This window comes from Aotus nancymaae, unplaced genomic scaffold (assembly GCF_030222135.1).
Source record: "Aotus nancymaae isolate 86718 unplaced genomic scaffold, 86718_ANA_hifiasm-v0.15.2.pri h1tg000002l, whole genome shotgun sequence".
Classification (NCBI taxonomy): Eukaryota; Metazoa; Chordata; class Mammalia; order Primates; family Aotidae; genus Aotus; species Aotus nancymaae.
This window is the reverse complement of record NW_026988413.1, coordinates 1,326,744-1,344,484: the sequence shown is the minus strand read 5'-3', so window position 1 is coordinate 1,344,484 and position 17,741 is coordinate 1,326,744. Positions and strand designations below refer to the sequence as shown.

General features: G+C 55.9%; 1 protein-coding gene across 6 annotated transcripts in view; it reads right to left on the bottom strand.

Moving 5' to 3' along the window:
* PTPRN2 (protein tyrosine phosphatase receptor type N2) overlaps window positions 1–17,741 on the bottom strand; it is a 1,009,611-nt gene that overhangs the window by 351,034 nt on the left and 640,836 nt on the right. For all 6 annotated transcript variants that reach the window (XM_064367217.1, XM_064367124.1, XM_064367043.1 and 3 more), the window contains one exon: window positions 11,298–11,362. In XM_064367217.1, the coding sequence (XP_064223287.1) occupies window positions 11,298–11,362 (65 nt within the window). The remainder of the gene's footprint in view (window positions 1–11,297; window positions 11,363–17,741) is intronic.

Genomic DNA, 17,741 nt, shown 5'->3' with positions numbered 1-17,741 from the left:
CATGGAGGTCCTCCTCACAGAGCCAAACCAGATATGGGGCTGCTCCTGACCTCCAGCCTCCCACCAACCGAAGGCTCATCTGGGGTCCTCAGATGGGCTGAATGCAGAGCAGCCCGGGCTGGGCCATTGCGCATATTCTAATGCAATTTCGTGCAGTTTTCCCTTTCCAGACGCAAATTAGGAACATTTACAAGCAAACAGGCTTTTCTTAGGACTGATGCACTTTTGCATTTGTCTGTCAAGCAATGCATATCAGAATAAAATAAAGTGAGAGTGTGGAAACAACCAAGAAGCCCACTCCCCCCAGTGCTGACTCCCCCCGTACCCGCTCCCTGCAGTATCCGCTCCACCCAGTACTCACTCCCCTAATACCTGCTCCCCCCAGTGCCTGCTTTCCCCAGTGCCCACTCCCCAGTACCCACTGCTCCAGGCCCACTCCCCCAGTACCTACACCCCCTAGTATCCACTCCCCCTGTACCCACTCCCCCAGTACCCGCTCCCCCTGTACCCACTCCCCCAGTAACCGCTCCCCCAAATACTCGATCCCCCAAGTACTCGCTCCCCCATACCCACTCCCCCAGTACCTGCTCCCCCATACCCACTCCCCTCAATACTCATTTCCCCTCTACCAACTCCCCTCAATACCCAGTCCCCTCAGTACCAACTCCCCCAGTACCCACTCTCCTCAGTACCTACTCCCCTCAGTACCCACTACTCTTAGTACCCACTCCTCCAGTACCCATTCCCCCCAGTAGCCACTGCCCCCAGTACTCTCAGAGCCTACCACATACATTGAGTGGGCAAGGGCCCTACACAGGCACCACCGCCCCCTACATCCCACCCTCAGCAGAGGTTCCAGCGCTGCTCTTGGGCTTCCTGGGGGGGATGCCACAGGTTCCCTGAAACTCAGCTGTCTTGGGGTGTGTGAGTGAGTTTGTGTTCCTGGAGAGCGAGTCCCTGGGTTTCCTTGAGCTCACAGAGGGTCTGAGGTTCCTGGAGTCGAGGCTTCCACCCCAGTCACCGCAACCCGTTCTTTAGTCTGAGCTGGCGCTAGGGATAAGTGTGAGATGTGGGGTCCAGTGGTCCCGCAGGCTTCTATCCATGGTGTGACCCAGAACTGCCATCAAACACATTGTTACCTTTGCAAGCTCAGCTCAGTCACCTTGCCTCACCCCCTGTACCTGCTCCCCCAGTACCCACTCCCCCTGGTACCCCATGAACTCTGACACCTGGGGCTTTCTAGAGACACTGTCCTGAGCCTCACGTGCTGTGATCTCTTCCTTCAGATACTCCTGAACCCACCATGTTTGCTCCATTCTGACAAACCTCTGACCACGTGAGCTGAGCTTCTATTCCTTCTGGCAGCTGCTCCTCCCAGCTCCTGCTCCAGAGGCCCCGTCAGGAACATGTGGCCATGCTCTCTGCCCCACTGACCTGTCCTGCACCTGCCCCCCACATCCACAGCCCCTTCTCTTGAATCCCCAAACACAGGCCCTCATCTAAAGGCCAGCGGTGATTTTAAACCTTCACCATGCTCTGCCTGTGCACAGCACCATGTCATGCAGAATCTTCACAGATGTGTAATGACTTTGGTTACTGAGAGCGTTTCCCATAGAGGCTACAGTTCACAGGTCACAGAGGCTGCCCACGTCCCGTGTGAGCTTTCCCCACAGTGGCCACAGTCCACAGGTCACAGGGGCCACCATGTCCAGTGTGAGTGTTCCCCAGAGTGGCCACGGTCCACAGGTCACAGAAGCTGCCCACGTCCCATGCGAGCATTCCCCACAGTGGCCATGGTCCACAGGTCACAGGGGCCGCCCACATCCCATGTGAGCTTTCCCCACAGTGGCCACAGAGGCCGCCCACGTCCCATGTGAGCATTCCCCACAGTGGCCACGGAGGCCGCCCACGTCCCATGTGAGCATTCCCCACAGTAGCCACGGTACACAGGTCACAGAGCCTGCCCACGTCCCATGTGAGCATTCCCCACAGTAACCACGGTACACAGGTCACAGAGCCTGCCCACGTCCCATGCGAGTGTTCCCCACAGTGGCCATGGTACACAGGTCACAGGGGCCACCCACGTCCTGGATGGTGGCTGCTCCCCTCATGTCCACATGTTTGCTACTGTGTGTGTAAACTTGTTTGTTGGTTACATGCTTTTTCTTTATTTAGGTTGTAAAAGGCGGTACTCAAAGTAAAATGAGATAAAGCTAGATACACACATTGTTCCAATATCAATCTCCTGGTTTTGCCATAATTGGCATTTACGATTACCTAGAAGGAACCACCAGGGGAAAGCCTTGCTGGTTAAGGGATACATGAGACTTCTCTGTTATAACTTTGCAATTCCCTGCAAATTTAGAATAATTTCAAAATAAGAAGTCAGAAACAATATAAACAATTTTGGAAAATGGAGAAAACTCACTTGCAAGTCCACTGAGAAAAATAAAATCCTAAGCCCCTGACTGACTGAATGACCCACTCTTGACCAAGAGGACCCCAGAGAAACCTTAAAACCGAGTTTGGACCATGCCAGGATGAAGGTCAGACCCGCCTGGCTATTCCTGCCCTCCACATCACCACCAGGCTTCCTTCCCTGAGGGCTGAACAGGGACCAGCCCTTTAAAAAGACTCCATCCCTGAGATCCATCACGTGCCTGAAGCTGCTCTCCCTTTTATGGTTTCAACCCAACGAGCAATCAGCATTCCTCCCTCATGAGAGACCCCAACCATGGCATGCGCCTGGCCGGTCTATGGAGGCTGCACATGGAGGCCTTCATGTCCTCGGCTTCACCTCTTCATAATAAGGCCTGGCTGTAATACATGTAGATGCTCAGTCTCCACCCCCCCAGTGAACATGGGATGCACTGTGCACACGTTAGCTGCCCGTGCCTCCCCTTCCTGAATATTCATGGTTCCTCCTGTAACCTGCTGAATATGTATACCTAGCCACCCGCTCAGCATAAATCCCTGTGCCCTTTCCCTCTCACTGGAAGTGCGTGTTTCTGGCTTCTGGCCGGAGGCTATGCTTCCCAGCTGGTCAGGAAGCCGCCCTGCAGGGTGCAGCTCCTTATGAGGAGCAAGGCTCTCCTTTCCAAATTCCGAGCCTCGTCACGCTTCCGCTGCCGCCACCAACCCCAGAAGAGCTGTGGATAAGGGCTGCTCTCTTATTCACCCATTACATATGTGGGCTTCCAACAGCTCCGTGCACACGCGTGTTTACAGGGCTGCCTTTAGGTTTAGAGTTCTCAAAATTTTTAATGAAATTACAGAATTCAATTTATTTGATTATTATAATGAGTTCTCTTGCTATAGGCTTATATTTTAAGTCAGTTTTGCTTGTTTTTCTGATTTCCTTGCCGGATGGACTGTCTTCCTAGGATAAATTTCCAGGCGTTTGATCACTGAGCCAAAGGGGAGGAGTTTCTGTTTGTTAGTTCACAGATAACCACTGCTCTCCTGCCTTCTAAAGAGCTGGACTCACTCACTCTGCCTACCAGGGAGTGTATGTATGCGAGTTTTAACACATTTGGTCTTTATTTTTAAAACCAAAACTGTTGTTCTTAAGCAACCTTCAATACTAATCTTAAAAACAGGACTCTGGACCAAACTTAGGATGTGATGAGAGAATCAGTGGACCTCTCACCCCATCGGAGCTCGGACACTTCATCCGCGCCCAGCACGACGGGGCCTCTGGTCACACATAAATCGTTTTGGCTGGAGAGCCCTCTGCGAGCTGTCTGCTTGCCAGCTCTCCACCTCACCTGTTGGCATCTCCCTGGTAGCAGTTCTTCCAGCCAAGAGCCTCATCCACCCACCTGGACCCACCTGAAATGTTTGATGTGCCTGACAAAGGCAGGGTCGTGCACTGGGGCACCACAGAGCGACAACAGCTGTCACCCAGACGAGCAGGGGCAGCCCCTTCCCACCTCCCACCTCCTTACTCCAGGGCTCTCTTCGCCTGTGGGCAAAGGCCCCCCTCTGTCCCATCCTCTTCTGGGTCATGTCCGGGAGTATAGAACCAGGTGGCTGGTGAGGCGGGCAGGAAACCCACATCTTCACAAGACCCCAGGGAGAAGGTGCGTGGACAAGTCAGGCCGTCACGGCTGATGCGCTCCTGCTACTGATTTGGCCAAAGTCTGCACTGAATGTCCAGGCTCCTCTTGGCAATCCCCAAGCAACTAGATTGGAGCTGTGCACAGTGGCAGCACCTCTTTCAACACATAGGAAACGACAGGGTGGGAGTCGGGGGACGCAGCTGGTCTGGAACACATCTGCCACGCGCCTCAGTTGTGTCCCACTGTCTGTTCCCTGTGATAACTCTGAGCATCAGCACACCCCCGCCTCCCCACCTCAAGTAACACACGTCACACAGCGATTCACGTTATTCACGGGGTGGAGGCATGGCTGCAGCTTCATGGACTTTTAAGGGACTTCTGGGATCGACATGTTCTTAGCCACAGAAGCCTTTCTTGGAACAGTTTCACCCAGAAGTCCAGTGAGCAACAGGCCACAGAAGCCTGGAGCTCGCTGAGCCAGAGAGTGAGGGTGGTGTGAGCCAAGCAGCGTTCACACCCAACTGCCTCGGAGCCCCCGGGGCTCCTTGAACCATCTGAAGACCTCTGACCCCACACCACACTGCACCGACAGAAGGCTCCCTCGGCAGAGATGGGGGCTCCTTGCCACCCAGGCAGCCCCTGGTCTGCTCGGCTTCTCCACTCAGCTGCTTCTCAAGTCCCCCTTGTGCCCGCTCCTGAGCCCGCAGGGCCTCTGCTGAGACTGCTGGTTGGCCGCTTCTCACTGACGCGCTGGGCAGGCACCTGTCTGCTCTGTCCTTCACCGTGCTGAGAAGCTAGAGCACACCCCTAAGTCCAGACACAATGAGACGGCCGCACCCACGGTTCTGCCTTTATGCAGACTATTATTCCTCCAAACTTTTGAGCTTTGCTTTGTGGTGATTATCATTTTTCTTTGGAAAAAACATGGCTTTATTAATTTGAATAAAACACAAACACTTCTCAAGATATCAGAAGTTAGATTTTGAAATACATCAGAATGCCACCAATCTAGGAGGGGGGTGTGTCTGCACCGTAATCTGCTCATTTCCTTTAAATTTTGTTTTGAGATATTTCCATTTGGCTTCAAGGTTCTAATTCCACTATCTGTCATCACATGCGTCAGACGCAAGCACAGGAGAGAGATTCTGTAAATGGTGTGAGATTTCTGTAATCAAACTCTGCTTTATACTCCAGAGTCAGGGATTAGAAGAATTTTAAATATATTTTAAAAATCAAAATTGTCCAATTCAGGCTTAATACTGAATAAGGCAATTAAAATTAGCAAACGAAGTCATTCGCTTTAAAAATTTCCTTGACTTGTACCCCTTTCTCCCACTTCCCCACCATAAATCTACTCCGAACACGCAAACTTCCTTCCCCGTTGAGAGCAGCACCCACGTGTAGACGGCAGGGGTGAGGCGGGAGGCACAGGAGCTGGGCTTGAGGGCCCACTGAGCACGTGTCTGTTGAGTCAGGAGCTCAAGAAGAACCATCTTTTGAAATGTAACATGGCCACATCCAGAAGGATGGCACGGCAGGAGCTGGTCCCCAGCGTTTGGAACATGGAAATATATGAAGTTGGCCACGAAGACAGGCAGGTCAGGGTGGCCAAGCTCCTTGTAGCCAGATCTAACCGGTGGGTGAAATGAAAGGTCTAGCATTTGGTCATTTTCTGTCCCAGGAATGGCAGAGCCTCCGTCTCTGGGGATGGCAAGGTCCATCCTCTGCTCGCTCAGGGGCCAGAGAGGACACAGGTCAAATACGGATGGAAGCAGAGGCGTGGTGCCACACAGGTGAGCTCCTGCTCCTGCCCTTGGCCCCCACAATCCCCCAAAAAAAGCCCATCAGCCCAGCAGTCGAGGCAGAACCTTCCTGCCCACACATGAGACAGGTGGGCATCAGGAGCAGGCAGAGGCCAATTCTTTCTAGAGTTAAATAGTCCACCTCACAGGTAATCTGCGCGGCAATTCAGATTTCCACGCATGGAATCAATCCACTTCCTAGACAGAGCTTCACAAGGAAGAGTGATGCCATTTCCATCAAGAGATGAGAAAACCTCGGGGGAGAAACGGCTCTGGCAGGAAGATCGAGAGCCCCGTATGGCCCACACTAAGTGTGAGTCCTCACAGATCCCCCAGGAGAGAAATCCAGGAGGTTCGTGGCCAGGCACATCTGTTGATCAGTAGAGACCTAAGCTTGGGATCATCATCGAATAGATAACATAAAAAGGCAGGGCCCGGGTGAGTTCCCCACAGCAGAGAGCACGGGCAGAAAGGAGGGACCCGGGCCTGGAGAGTCCCAGCTGTAGAACTCACAGAGGAGGAGCCGGGCGACTTGAAGGGAATAGAGAGGGTTGCCCGAATAAGTACAGAAACCAGTGCACGGGGCAGCCGGGCTTTGCCTCAGAGGAGACAATGGGCCTCATTCCTCGATGCACCTCCAGCTTCACCCGCGATGGGAGCTCCATGATGGGAGGGGTTTGTCTGTTTTCTTCACTGCTGTAATTTTAGTTCTTAGAAGCTGCCTGGCACATATAAATATCTTGGAATGAATGAATGAACAGGGCACTAAGCTGAGACAGAGCAGGGACCCTCACGCACGCACAGCTGGGAGCTGCCGCTGAAGAGGCCCTTGGACACGTGGAAACTTCGTGTGGATCCGAGCACGTGGGAGTGGAGTGCTGCGGTGTGAGTTCCTGCAGCCGCACAAGGTCAGCCCATGTGGCCTTGGGGTGGATGGAGGTGGGGACTCCACATGAAGCCGGGACCCTGAGGACCTGCCTCCCTCAAGAATGGAGCCCAGGAACAGAGCACCCTCCAGCTGGGGAAGTGGAGAGGGGGCTGAACTCCAGACCTGTGCATGTGCCAGAGCAAGGTCCACAGTTTGTTGAATGGTGCGGAAACTTCCAGGTGGGCCATTGACACAAAAGTGGGTCCACTGGGACTCAGGGTCATGGGTGCAAAACTCCTCATCCAGAAAGTGTCACATAGAAACTCACACTTCGGTATACTCAACCCCTGCAGAAGGTCAGCTCGAGATTCTAAAGAAAGATTTCATAAACCACGTCAGAAGACGGACCTGCAGCAGGGGGTCAGCAGGCGTGATGAGCAGGAGTCACAGAAGGGTATGAACGAGACCACAAAGTAAGTAGGCTTAAAACGACGGAAAGGATAAAAGAATGTATCAAACACACAATCAAAGTAGGAGACAATAGAACAGATTTGAAAAATTTCCAAATAAAAAATTTTTTCTAAGTGAAAAATACAGTAAGCAAAAGAAAAGTCCCCGGCATTTGAGTTTTACAGCAGATTAGACACAGACGAGAGAACGTGTGAGACAATTTCAGGAACTAATCGGTCAAGTGGCACCGTGAAAGGGAGGGGTGAAGGCACGATGGGGGAGGAGGGGTGTGGGGACACGGGGCACGAACAACAGGGTCCAACACCTGCCTAATCCAAGTGCTATGGAGGAGTCAGGACCACAGTGGCAACGGGAGCGAGGAGTCAGGACCGAGAGCGAGGAGTCAGGGCCACGGCGGTGGTAACGGGAGTGGGGAGTCAGGGCCACGGCGGTGGTAATGGGGGTGGGAGTCAGGGCCGCGGCGGTGGTAATGGGGGTGGGAGTCAGGGCCACGGCGGTGGTAATGGGGGTGGGAGTCAGGGCCACGGCGGTGGTAATGGGGGTGGGAGTCAGGGCCACAGCGGTGGTAATGGGGGTGGGAGTCGGGGCCGTGGTGGTAACAAGGGTGGGAGTCAGGGGGTGGGAGTCAGGGCTGCGGCGGTGGTAATGGGGGTGGGAGTCGGGGCCGTGGTGGTAACAAGGGTGGGAGTCAGGGGGTGGGAGTCAGGGCCGCGGCGGTGGTAATGGGGGTGGGAGTCGGGGCCGTGGTGGTAACAGGGGTGGGAGTCAGGGGGTGGGAGTCAGGGGGTGGGAGTCAGGGCCTCAGCGGTGGTAACGGGGGTGGGAGTCAGGGCCTTGGCGGTGGTAATGGGGGTGGGAGTCGGGGCCGCGGTGGTAACAGGGGTGGGAGTCAGGGCCATGGCAGTGGTAACAGGGGTGGGAGTCAGAGCCATGGCGGTGGTAATGGGGGTGGGAGTTGGGGGTGGGAGTCAGGGCCATGGCAGTGGTAACGGGGGTGGGAGTCAGGGCCACAGCGGTGGTAATGGGGGTGGGAATCGGGGGTGAGAGTCAGGGCCACGGCAGTGGTAATGGGGGTGGGAGTCAGGGTCGTGGTGGTAATGGGGGTGGGAGTCAGGGCCGTGGTGGTAATGACAGCGAATGTTTACAGGTGCTCACTCACCTGCACTCTGCCACCCCAGAAACCTGCACACACCCAATAGTGTGGGTTCTGTGATGACCCACGTTTGACGACAGTGGAAGCGGAGTCCTGGGGTTTGCACAGAGGCTGCGGGGGGCAGCTGTGACGGAGACGGTGAGTGGCAGCTCTGCAGAGCTGAGACGGGGTCTGAGCGAAGGGGAGCACCGAGCACAGCACAGGACAAAACCCGGATCCCCCCATCCAAGCGGGCAGTGCCGGACATCACAGGTGCCCAGCGGAGGGCGTGAGGAGCTGGGAGGCTGAAACCACCGCGTCTGGGCCCTGCACTCATCCAGTGTGGGAAGGAGCTCCGTCCTGAGAGGGTGGCCGTGGAGGCGCCGTCCCCCAGGTTCAGGTGTGCGTGGGAAGGAGCTCCGTCCTGACAGGGCAGCCGTGGAGGCGCCATCCGCCAGGCACAGGTGCGCGTGGGAAGGAGCTCTGTCCTGAGAGGGTGGCCGAGGAGGCGCCGTCCCCCAGGCTCAGGTGTGCGCGGGAAGGAGTTCTGTCCTGAGAGGGTGGCCGTGGAGGCGCCGTCCCCCAGGCTCAGGTGTGCGTGGGAAGGAGCTCTGTCCTGAGAGGGTGGCCATGTGCGTGGGAAGGAGCTCCATCCTGACAGGGCAGCCGTGGAGGCGCCATCCGCCAGGCACAGGTGCGCGTGGGAAGGAGCTCCATCCTGAGAGGGTGGCCGTGGAGGCACCGTCCCCCAGGCTCAGGTGTGCGTGGACTGTAGCACCTGAACTTCCCACGCTTACGAGGCGAAGTGCGCGAGGCACATGACAGAAACCCCTTGAGCTGGAGCTGCCCAATCAGTGGCTCCGCCTGTCACTACGTCCTCCCTGTCTCCTGGAACGGCTGGAGTCCAGGTTTCCATGAGGAAGGCATGTGTGCACTCCAGGCATCACACTTGTCACCTTCCAAATGAACCCCAGAGTCTCCCAGTCCCCACCCCCACCCCTGCCCCTCCAGGCCCTCAGGGCAGAGCCTCCTTCATGTCCACACGACCCACTGCCCCCCACACCACAGCCGCTCCTTACAGGCCCCAAATATTCCACGGGACAGCAGAGGGCCCCAGCCTCAACGTGTGCTCTGATCCGTCTACAGAGACGGCTCTAACCTGAGTCAATCCAGATTTGTCCCTAATTCCTGGACACCATTATCCTCCCTATAGGAACAACTTGGCACCAAAACACCCCTGACTTGATGGGCTCAGAGGGGAGAGGAAAGGTAGGAGGACACCACACCTCCTTCCACACGAGGAGACGCGTGGCCAGGCCTCAGCCGCCCTCCACAGGAGGACACCACACCTCCTTCCACACAAGGAGACACGTGGCTGGGCCTCAGCCGCCCTCCACAGGTGGACACCACACCTCCTTCCACACGAGGAGACACGTGGTTGGGCCTCAGCCACCCTTCACAGGAGGACACCACACCTCCTTCCACATGAGGAGACACAGGGCCGGGTCACAGCTGCCCTCCACTGACTCCCACCTCAAAGTCCCCTGGCCTCCCTGTTGGTCACCGCACCTTCCACGGGATGCAGATGGCTCTCGGCAGCCCCACCCACTCTAGCTTCTTCCTCACCCTTCACTGGCTGCTAAAGACACAGCACACTCCCGGGAAAGGCCAGGGCACCACCAGCTGCCCAACACCTCATTCATCCAGCACCAGCCAGAAAGGCATCAGGAAACACCAAGAACTTGAGCACCTGTCGGGGCCCCGAACACAGCTTCTGAGAGTTTCCACCAGGCACTGGCCACTGTCCCCGCACCCTGCCCATCATGTAACCGGGACCTGCCGGGACCCCAAACACAGCTTCTGAGAGTTTCCACCAGGCACTGGCCGCTCTCCCCGCACCCTGCCCATCATGTAACCGGGACCTGCCGGGACCCCGAACACAGCTTCTGAGAGTTTCCACCAGGCACTGGCCGCTGTGCCCGCACCCTGCCCATCATGTAACCCAGACACCGACGTTTTCAGAGCCCTTCAGGCTATTCTCAAGCAGGCCCTGCGCGGGACGCACAAGGGCCTCTGCTTGGGAAGAACGGCCAATTAAGCAGCTTCTCATTTCAAGAGCCGCATCTCAGCCTGGTGAGGATGAGGTGTCCCCACAGAAGCGACCGGCCCTGAAGTGGCTCCGCGAGGGCGGCTCTGCTGTGTGGCAAGCACACTCGTAAGTAAGCGCTCCTTCACAGGTAATTATCTCTAATGGCGAGTGCTGTGAAACCCAGTCGCAGACGCGACACGCAGATTGGTTTCGGCCCACACTGACTCGCGAGTGGCCACACGCCATTCCTAAGAGGAGGCGCGCCCGCGTTCTGTGTGCAGTTCATTAAGTTGTCATGTGAGGGGACAGCCGTCGGCGGGGTGGGGAGGCGCCTGCGGCTCTGGCTGCTGGCGGGGCCTGGCCGAGCAGCTCTCCGAGACCAGCATGGTGACGTCTGCAAGCACGGCGGCTTGACAGATCTTAAATGATGTTATGGAAGCATTTCCTGGCTTTATTGCCTCTCCCAAATACGTGTCTTCCAATGCTGTAGACACAAGTCTGTCCCACTGAATCCCAGGAGGAAAGGGTCATTCCTCTAGGCCTATTCATTTTCACACACTTAGCAACCAGGAAACCGCTGAAGAGGAAGAAAGCCCATGTTTTCCCAAGGCTTCTCTGTTCTTAGCCACGAAGGCCTTTTCTGGTGAGGACGGCAAATGCGGACTTCAGAAGCACCCTAAGAGGTCATCGAACCCGCCAGGCACGTTTCGTCACCGTTTCCCACCCGTGGCGGGGCCGCAGCCCACTGGTCCTCCCAGGAAACAGGACCTCAGCTGAATGAACCTGCGGGTCCAGCCTCTGCTCTCAGGGTGGTCACCAGCACCCAGACAGCACCGCAGATCGCAGAGCAGAGGGCGTCCCTCCCGTTACTCACCGACCCGACTCCGGTTTGAAGAATCTTCAGTCCAGACGTTTCCTCCAGTTTGTCTTTGTTGTCAACTGTTAGGAAAAAGCAGAAAGCACAGGGGTCAGCTGGGAGAGGCCGCCAGTCTCCAGGCACCTCTGAGCAGTTCCCTCCGTATTGAAAAGTTTGACGCCATGACTGCTTGACCCACTTCATTTAATGCAAGTGTCACGAGCAGACACGGAATCGGAACCTGCACCAGGCCCCATTTTCCCACTGACCAGCGGGTCTGCCTCAGGCCAGCACAACGGTGCGCCTTTGGTTCCATCTAGAAAGGGAAGTCCCGCCAGGAGCCCACAGGACCACTGTGAACCACTGATGAGAAATGTGTAGACATGCTCTGCAAAGTGCAAAGGCTTATTTTAAAATTACATAATCGTTCGTCGCTGTATAATTATTGGGAAATATGTTTCATTAACTAGCATTAGGTGTCGATAAAAAGACTCCCTAGAAGGCAAAGCTGATGTGTGTGTTTCTGTCATTATCACCGCCAGCCATTACTCTGCCTCCTGTTCATGCCCTGACAGGAACATCCTATAATAATTTAGCTCCAATAAAAGCCTCATCCTGGTTTTCTCCTGATGCAGAACGAGGAAGACTTTCAGAGAATGAACTGCACTCGGTGGCAAAGCAAGGGAAACGAGCCCTGGAAACAATTAGCAGATGGAAATGAAATCGCAGTCATCCCAGCACCAACACCGCAAACCCATCTGCCCCACTCCACAGAGAGGATGGGTGTCACCAGGCAATTGACCTTGGCTTACAATCCTGTAGAAATGTGCTTTTGCATAAAGCCCTTGTCACTTTGGAGATGAAAAACAGAAAAAAGGGAATGTCACCGCAAACCCTATGAACGAAGAGTGCCTTGCAATTGTGAGTAATACAGGATGAGACAGCAGGAAAATATCAATTACACTCACCCTGACTGTAGCACACCTGTGTTAATCTGGGGCAATGAAAACATTCCTTTCGGAGGGACGGGAATGAGGCCCGGTTACTGCCTGCCCTCCCCGCCTTTGGGGCCTTTCCATTGTGTCATGGAAAGTTTTTCCCTTTGAACAAATGCACATTATGTTTTGCATATAAGTAATTACGTACTGCACTGAGAGAACCAAGCAGACAGGACACAATGTGGGCTAAAGCAAAACTCCTTTAACACTGTGGGATGGAGTGGGACCTTGGGGAGGGGAGGGGAGGACACAGACGTGAGCCTTGGTTGGCAGCAGAGAGCACGAGCTCATAGGTGCTGACATCCTCCCGCAAACAGCGGAGACGTCTGGCTGAGCGGCAAGCTTCCCTCGGGTCGGTAATAGCGGACTCTTCTGAGTAGGCTGAGGAACAGAAAGTGAAAACAAATGTAACCTTAGAACCACCCGGTCACTGCTGCAGAGGAGTCACCGACATCAGCCCAGCCAACAGTAGTGAGAATATTCTAATCCACGGGGGAGCCACCATTTCCTGTGACGGGCAGGTAGCAACTGGGTCAGGCGTGGCAGGCCCACGGCTCTGTTGCAGCTACTCAGCCCTGCCTTGCCGTGTGGAGGCAGCTGCAGGCCACGCCTAAGCAGATGGTCGTGGCTGTGTTCCTATAAAACTGTATTTACAACAGCAGACAGTGGGCCCGATTTGACCTGTAGGCTGTGGTTGCCACAGGCGGCCCAGCTTGAGTCCGTTTTCCACACCGTGCCCAGGGTGTCACAAGCACTCAGTCTAGTCTGTTCATCCTTGGCCTCAACATCCAGACCACTGGCTGCAAATCCAGACCCTCCAGTGGCCCTTTAGAGCCTTTCAATGGTGACCCCTGCAAGCCTGGAGAACTTGCCTTCCTGGCCCTGAGGCCCAGGTGGCTCTGCCTGCCCAGACATTGGGTTTTTCAGCACACTCCAGGTGTTCTCTGTCCCCTGCCAGGATGCTCTGAGCTCCTCGGTCTGATGAAAACGCAGTCCTCTTCCCAGGCAGTTCAGGCCCCCCATGTGCCCAGAGGCACCCCCTCCCTCCCTCACCACCCTCAGGACAGCCCTGCGCCAGGCTGCCTGTCCCCTGCACAACACAATTGTGAATCACAGCACAGGGTGATTCTGCTCTGTGTAAATGCTCCCATCACGGTTCACTTCAGTGCTCACATGAAACTACTGAAGGGGATGGGGAGAGACACTGTATTAGTCCGTTTGTGTTGCTGTAAAGGAGCCCCCGAGGCTGGGCAGTTTACAAGGAAAAGAGGTTTATTTGGCTCAGAGATCTGCAGGCAGCACAAGAAGCATGGCGCGGGCGTTTGCGTCTGGGGAGGCCCCAGCTGCTTCCACTTGCTGCGGAAGGTGAAGGGAGCCCTGCCACGCGCAGAGCTCATGTGGGGAGGGAGGGCCAGGCTCCTATTAACAATCAGCTCTCACAGGAGCTAAGAGAGGGGGATTTCGCTCACCTGCAACTGGAGGACATGAATCTATTCATGAGGGATCCACCCCTGCCCCTGATCCAAACGCCTCCCACCAGGCTGCGCCTCCAACATGGGGACCAAATTTCAACATGAGGCGAGGTGGGGCTGAACCAACCAGAAGCAGAGTCACGGGCGTGTGGGGAGGAGTTCCCACCACACAGACGAGACGGACATAAACAATCTCAAGGGCACAGATGGCAGTGAAATGCAGATACCAGTTATGAAATGCCAAGCTCGAGTACTGATCGCCTCTGCTCCGAACAGTTTGCTTAAGTGTATGTTCTTGTCATTTAGTGCTCCACAATGGCTGTCCTGAATCATGGCTCACAAAATGCCTGAAAAAGTAAAATTGGTTCTACTGAGTGGGTACAAGCGGTCCCCATACTGCTGGCACTGCACACCGTTCACACTCAAAGTGGGGCCCTCCTGTGCCCCGTTTCCTTGGTCCTGAAGTGCTCATTTCCCCCACAGCTGAAGTGTGGTGGCAGCTGGGGCCAGCTCAGTGGTGACTCTCGGGAATTCCTACCGCCCTGAATCGGCAGCGCAGCACAGCGCATCCTTGGAGGCTGTTGGGGAGGGAATGAGTCCTTGTTTCCACCTGAGCACTTTCCACCGGGCCTCCCAAGAGGCCAGGAATGTGCCGCAGCAGAACTTCCAGAAAAGGCATTGGCTGCACGGCCAACAGTTACTCCAAAGGTGATCTCGTTGGCTGCAGTGGAACACGTGCGAGAAGTGCTGTGCTGCCAACCCCCCCACCGCAGTGGGAATCTACCCCGTGTGGCCCGGAGAGCACGTGGGAATCTACCCCGCGTGGCCCGGAGAGCACGTGGGAATCTACCCCGCGTGGCCCGGAGAGCACGTGGGAATCTACCCCGCGTGGCCCGGAGAGCACGTGGGAATCTACCCCGCGTGGCCCGGAGAGCACGTGGGAATCTACCCGGCGTGGCCGGAGAGCACGTGGGAATCTACCCCAAGGTGGCCTGGAGAACATGTGGGCATCTATCCCATGTGGCCCGGAGAGCATGCGGGAATCTACCCCGTGTGGCCCAGAGAGCACGTGGGAATCTACCTCACGTGGCCTGGAGAGCATGGAGAACCAGCCCTACTGTGGCCAGAAGAGCATGGGGGACCAGCCCCACCTTGGCCAGGAGAACATGTGGGAACCAGCATCATGCTGCGGAGGCACCCAGTGGAAGGCTCCAAGTGTGAAATGCTTCAGGATTAACCCATTGATCACTAAAACTCCTTTCAGATGCCCATGCAAGAGAGAGGCTGATAAATGAATCTGAAGCAGTTTATTCAATCCATACAAGCTCATCTGAGGTGATTCTGAAGCATCTTCTATGGTCCAGTGTCACTGTCTGGGTCGTGGCTTCCAAGTCAGTGAAACAGGCATCGTGGTGAGCTCCTAGTGGGTGGAGCTGTCTCCTGAGCCAATGGTAAGCCTCTCGAGGACAGGCAGGGCAGGTCTTCTGTGATCTTCAGGGTCTATGACTGTGATTTAATTATTAGGGGCCTGTGTTCTTTCTTCAACAAATGCATCCACATTGCTGCAAAGGACACGATTTGGGGCCACAATCCTAAGCAGATTAATACAGAAGCAGAGAGCTACATGCTGCACGCCCTCACATGGAAGAGGGGAACAGACTCATCAGAGAGCCACACACCACTGCACGCTCTCACACAGAAGTGAGGACCAGACTCATCAGAGAGCTACACGCCACAACATGCTCTCACACAGAAGCAGGGACCAGACATCATCAGAGAGCCACACAGCACTGCACGCTCTCACACGGGAAGTGTGAACCAGACATCATCAGCTACACACCACTGCACACTCTCACACGGAGCTGTGAACCAGACACATCATGGTGCCGCCCGACAAGCTCCCCAAACTGACCTGACCTTTTAAAATTTAGTTCAGTCAGTTTAAATCAGCAATTGAAGCAAACAACCTGAATTAGTGGGTTTTAATTTTAAGTACTAAAACGTTTTAAGAGAGTACAAGGGACAGTTTCACTCTTGAGCTAATCTGATACCGAAGCGTTAAGTCAAAATCGAAGCCACAGAGTAAAATAAGTCATAAAGCCGGCAGTGACTCAGTTCCTGCCACATGCCAAGAGCCGGGGCAAGAGCTTCCCATGCTTCAGTATGTGGGGGCCTCTGAACTGGGCACAGCCCGGGTCTCGGCACACAGCAAGCGGCTCATCAGTGACCCCCGTGACGTCACACAGCAAGCGGCTCATCGGTGACCCCTGTGACGTCACACAGCAAGCGGCTCATCGGTGACCCCCGTGACGTCACACAGCAAGCGGCTCATCGGTGACCCCCGTGACGTCACACAGCAAGCGGCTCATCGGTGACCCCCGTGACGTCACACAGCAAGCGGCTCATCGGTGACCCCCGGGACGTCACACAGCAAGCGGCTCATTGGTGAGCCCCGGGACGTCACACAGCAAGCGGCTCATCGGTGACCCCTGTGACGTCACACAGCAAGCGGCTCATCGGTGACCCCCGTGACGTCACACAGCAAGCGGCTCATTGGTGACCCCCGTGACGTCACACAGCAAGCGGCTCATCGGTGACCCTCGTGATGGCGACCGTTTCGCTGCATCCATGTCGTGGCCGGGCCACTGTCCCTTCGCAAGGAGAAGAGGCCGTATCTGCTCCGTGTCTGGGGCTCCAGTGTGCTCTGGTCTCTGGTGCTGTTAACTCGCTGACCAGTGCTTCTGCTCGTGTTTCAAACGTCGGACACCAGCCGGAGCATCGCTCGACGACTCTGCTCTGGATGACTCAGCCATCAAGGTCTTCCTCCGACAGCAGAATCGCTGCATCCCCTGCCAACAGCACCCACGGTGACAGGGCCCTCTTCTAACAGCATCAAGGTCACTGGGATTCTCCCGATTTCTTCTGTTTCCAAGAGTCTCTTCCTTCCCCTGCTTCCCAGAAGAGGGAGTTCAGATCCCTCGACTTTGGGGACTTGGTAAAAACATTGTTTCCTGGCCCTTTCCAGACTGTTGAATACAGATCCATGGGTAGGATCTCGTGAGTCCACATTTAAAAATGTGCTCCCCTCTCTCGCCACCAGCTACTTGTTTGGATTAGCCAGATTCAGGCACCGGTGACGACAGCATTCTCCTCCCTCCGTCCCCTCCCCGTGCTCCTTCGTTTATGCACTCACCAGGCACTGTGTGTGAATCAGGAGGAGGGAGGCTGGCAGCCAGGCTGTATGACGAGGCTGTGGAGGGCGCAGCAGACAGTGGCTGGGGCAGGGCCACCTGTGCCCGGTTCCTCCTAACTGGGGAGCAGCCCCTCCAGGCATGGCTGGCAGTGGCAGAGTGAGGGATCCCGCCTCTCCGGGTCTGGGCTGCACTTCCCATGACACCGTCTGGCAGGTGTGAGGTGTGAGCCTGAGCAGGTGTCCATCGCTCTCTGGGCCTTCACTGTGTCAAGTGGCACCAAGTCTTAGTCGGCACTTCACCCTACGAGTTGCATCCACACCGTTAAAATTCTCTCTGCAGCGTCTGTCCTGTCCTGCGATCCTGTGGCCTCTTCGCCTGGAACGTGGGATGTTAGCTGTGCCCCCCCAGGTCAGCCTTCTTTATTGCCAATAAATAGCAGCAACAGAAAGACAGGCCGGGAACAGGGCCCTGCGGTGCGGCACGTGCGCTGCTGTTCAGGTGCCCAGGAGCCCACACGTTTTCCTCTTTGGCTCTGGTTGCCCAACATATGGTGGGTGTGCCCTGTTTCTCCCCGCGTCTCAGGAGGAGGCGCCCAGGGGTGGTTAGGTGAGGGCGGTCAGGGCTCTGTGCTCCGTCACACAGGGCGGCTCCCCCACAGGAGTGAAGGGCTCTGCCGGCCGCTTCTCTGCGTCCCTGCCCCCTTCCTGAGGCCCTGCACGCCACGCACTGAGTGAGGCCCGCCAGCACGTGCTGGGCACCGATGGCCAACCCACCAGCTTATGTCAAAAAACTCCACCA